Genomic DNA, 4,179 nt, shown 5'->3' with positions numbered 1-4,179 from the left:
GGGGCTCAGGTTGCACAGCACGATGGCGAGGACCAGCAGCGCCAGGAGGCTGGCGTAGAGCACCGAGTAGCCCAGCACCGACGGCGAGCGCTCCTCGTGCTCCATCTGGATGAAGCACCAGGTGCCCGGGCAGTACTGCACGAACTTGCCGAAGCCCGCGAAGGGCAGCGCGCAGAAAGCCAGGCAGAAGGCGCCCACCGCGGGCGCCACCAGCGCGCCCCGGCGCAGGGTGATGTGCCGTCGGTAGAAGAAGGGGTGCCCCAGGGAGAGCCAGCACTCCAGGGCCATGGCCAGGAGCTGCAGCGTCGAGGCGAGGCCGAAGAAGGACATGAAGAAGGCGAAGGCTTGGCACAGAGAGCTGCCCGGCGGGGGCACCAGCCCCCACAGGCTCCGGTTCTGCGCGTAGGCCGCCAGCACGAAGGGGCTCAAGAGGGACTTGCCCAGCAGGTCGGTGACCGTCAGGCCGCACACCAGCACGTAGAAGACCGAAGGCGGCGGGCGCGGCGAGCGCAGCGAGCAGGACGACAGCCCGGAGCGCGCCAGCAGCCCCAGCGCCAGCAGGTTGCCCAGGAGGCCCGCGCTGAAGAGCACCCAGCCCATGGCCGCGGAGTAGCCCCTCTCCACCGAGGTGGTGTTTTGGCAGCGGAGGAACGACGGCTTCATGGCGGGCGGCGTGGAGGCGGCGGGAGGGCCGGGGCCCCCGCGTCCGGGGCTGAGCAGATCCTGGCCGCTCCGCGTGCCCCTCGGGAGGAGAGGCTGCGCCGCAGAGGAAGCTCCGTGGGCTGCCGGGTGTGCCCAGCTGGCACCTCCTATCTAAACTCTCTCGGGGCACACCCCTCCGAGGGGCGGGACGCGCGGCCAGCTGCGCACGGGGCACGGGCGGTGAGGGCGCGCGGAGCAGCCCAGAGCGCAGCGCTGGGTCCCGATGCTCCGGGTCCTGCCGGAGGACAGACTCCTGCCCAGAGCCGAATGGGAAGAAGGAAAGCTGCGAGCACCCCGGCCAGTCCTGCCTAGGAGTCCAGAAAACTACTGAAATGAGGGGAAACGAAGCAGCAGCTACTAGGGAGGAGGGGTGTCGGAGGAGGCGGCGGCGGAGGTGGCCAAGAGGAACGCTGAAGAGGAGGGCAGTGAGGAGGCTGAGAAAGGGCCACCACCTAGTGTTTGAATTAGTGGGTTCGGGAAGGGGCGTGGTAACTAACATTTGCTTAACACTGAAGCCTGAGCTGGAATTCTCTTCTGGATCTGTGCACCAGCGAGCACTGACCTGCATGGCATAGGCGAGGAAACGGAGACTCTGGAAGGTTAAGTGATCTGCCCAAGGCGACACGCTAGGAAGGGGCAAAGCTGCACCTGGAACCCGGATCTTCTACTTATAAAGTCCATCTGTCTTGGCTTCTCCTCCTGAGTTCGGCCAGGTGTCAGGGAAGTGGCTGCAGGGAAAACGGAGGGGGATACTGGCCTTGCTTGCCGTGAATCCCAGTGGCTGTGTGCGCATGGTGGGAGGCGTATGGGTAAGAACTCTGGTGCTGTCATCCGGGGGATGGGTTCACATCCTAGTTCTGCTGCTCGCTGCCTGTGTGACCTGAGGGACTCAACCTCTCAAAATATGCCACCTAGCCCGCCAGCTTGGCTCCTGTGAGGCACAGGGATCACATTTAAAGCGCAGACACACAAAAAGTGCTCAGTACAATGCAATTGTCAGGGTCCTCACGTGGTTTCAGGAAGGCTGTTTTAGTAGCGGATATTTAACTGCAGTTCTTAGCATGGATCTGAAAACCAAAAGATAGGAAACTGCACTTAGAGCGTCCTCACTCTGGTTGGTGACTAGGAGAAAAACATGCCTTTCCTTCCAGCCTTTGACGTGGCTGCATCCGAGAGGCCAGGGCGCCTTGATAAGTGTGATTTATTTCTTTAGTTATCACTCCATGCCCTAGGAGAGGAGCTAGCTTTGTGTGTGGAATTTGAGTGGGATGCCAGGGTTCATAATACATGAGCAAGTAGATACTGCCTTGGCTCCAAGAAGCTAATTTTTAGGCTCAGTGCCTGTTAGGACACTCATGGAGAGAGCAAGACCCTGAAGCTTGGATGTGAAAGCCTTAAGCAGAGTCAGGAAGGCTGCCTCCTGAGAAAGCCTGGCCAGTAATTCTGGCCATGGGGTGGAGCCAAAGAGTCCACACTTTGCAATTCCTTCTGAACTCTACCACTAGCTGTGTGCCCCCGGGTTACTTTTCTCCAGTGGTTCTCAACCTTCCTAATGCCGCGACCCTTTAATACAGTTCCTCGTGTTGTGGTGACCCCCAACCATAAAATTATTTTCGTTGCTACTTCATAACTGTAATTTTGCTACTGTTATGAATCGTAATGTAAATATCTGATATGCCGGATGTATTTAGGCGACCCCTGTGAAAGGGTCCTTGGAGCCCCAAAGGGGTCGCGACCCACAGATTGAGAACCGCTGCTTTACTCAATCCCCGAGTTCCTTCCCTCACAAGTAAGATACAGTAAAACTAATTCAGGCGAGGGGGTGTCTGTGAAAGCTGAAAGTCCATTATATAATAAAGTAGGTTTTCCAAATGTATATGTTAAAACATTGACAAATTAGTTTACCTGCTTTTACTTACGTAGACACATTTGTATAATTAAAATTAAGTATGTATGAAAAGTTTAATTTCACAGAAAAGCTTCCTATATTTATCATTGTAATTTTAAAGTTATAGTGAATAGGTCTAGTAAATGCGTGCACTCACCAGTCACTGCAAGTAAACACATACCCACAGCTTAGCGCAGGTGGGAACATGGGCCAGCAGGCGTTAAAACTTCTCCAGAGCCCTAACCGGTTTGGCTCAGTGGATAGAGCATCAGCCTGCGGACTCAAGGGTCCCAGGTTCGATTCCAGTCACGGGCATGTACTTTGGTTGCAGGCACATCCCCAGTAGGTGTTGTGCAGGAGGCAGCTGATCGATGTTTCTCATCGATGTTTCTGACTCTCTATCCCTCTCCCTTCCTCTCTCTAAAAAATCTATAAAATATATTTAAAAAAAAAAAACTTCTGCAGAACCAATTACCTTATGCCATGGGGTGTGATCATGTGCTAATCATTCACTGAACATTGTTCATGAGCAGTGACTCTTGGATTTAAATATGTAGACCATAGTTGTAGATATGTAATATGTATGTGGGTGAAATTACTACAGTGTTTTTTTCCAACATATGGCCTATTTGCTAAAATTTGTTAAAAATAACAGTGAATAACAAGGAGTTAATCTGTTAATTTGGGTTTTAGAAAATCTTGGTTAAAAGCATTTTAAAATTAATAGGGTGTTAATTTTCACCTATGGCATATAGACGAAATTTTTATTCGTTAAATTCAAACTCTTTAAAATCAAGGTCTGCAAAATCGAGGGTTTACAAGCGTGGGATTTATGCTGACCTCATGGTGTTGTTGTGAAGTTCAGAAAGCATTTAGCAAAGAGCAATAGTAATAATATGAGTGAATATGTATAGGTCCTTATACGAGTATATGCTGGGCACTCTCTAATCCATCCACATCTATTCACTCAGTTAATAGAAAGCCTTCCACATGGTTAGTCCCCTCTCATCCCCACCTCTCGCCACCCGCTCAGCCTCTAATGGATAGTGATGGGTTTAGAGGAGCCCCACCTGAGTTGATAAAGCCAAAGAAGGAGAAGGTCTTACAACCAAAGACACAAGAATCTAATGAAATCTGAGGCTCCCTCTCCAGACAGACAGACACACACTCACTCACTTTACACCAATTACAGGGTGTGCAGCGTTTCCTGAAATCCCACTATGGTGCCCAGAGGAGGCCCAGTCACTCTAGCTTAACAGTCCTCCTCTAAGACTCTGGCCAGTGTGGTTCAGTTGGCTGGAGTGTCATCCCATACACTAAAAGATCTCAGGTTCTATTCCTGGTCAGGGCACTTAGGTTGTGGGTTTGGTCTCCATTTGGGGCACTTATAGGAGGCAGCTGATCAATGTTTCTCTCTGACGTTGATGTTCCTCTCTCACATCAATGACTCTCTCTTCCTCCCTTCCTCTCTCTAAAAAAATTATTAAACATATCCTTGGGTGAGGATTTTAAAAAAATCCTCCTTTAAAGACATTGTAAGTGGTGCTCTGTGAAGTGTACCCACTCCAGTTCTTGGCAGCCTTATTTTT

The 4,179-nt window shown here is 51.6% G+C and overlaps 1 protein-coding gene across 1 annotated transcript in view; it reads right to left on the bottom strand.

The window, feature by feature from the left end:
• PTGER2 (prostaglandin E receptor 2) overlaps nucleotides 1–1,896 on the bottom strand; it is a 46,298-nt gene extending 44,402 nt beyond the window's left edge. Inside the window, exon 1 of the mRNA XM_006773788.2 lies at nucleotides 112–1,896. Within this exon, the coding sequence (XP_006773851.2) occupies nucleotides 112–663 (552 nt within the window). The 5' untranslated portion in view covers nucleotides 664–1,896. The remainder of the gene's footprint in view (nucleotides 1–111) is intronic.
• Between the last annotated feature and the right edge of the window lie 2,283 nt (nucleotides 1,897–4,179).

Source organism: Myotis davidii, unplaced genomic scaffold (genome assembly GCF_000327345.1).
Source record: "Myotis davidii unplaced genomic scaffold, ASM32734v1 scaffold847, whole genome shotgun sequence".
Classification (NCBI taxonomy): Eukaryota; Metazoa; Chordata; class Mammalia; order Chiroptera; family Vespertilionidae; genus Myotis; species Myotis davidii.
This window is presented reverse-complemented; position numbering and strand designations above follow the sequence as displayed.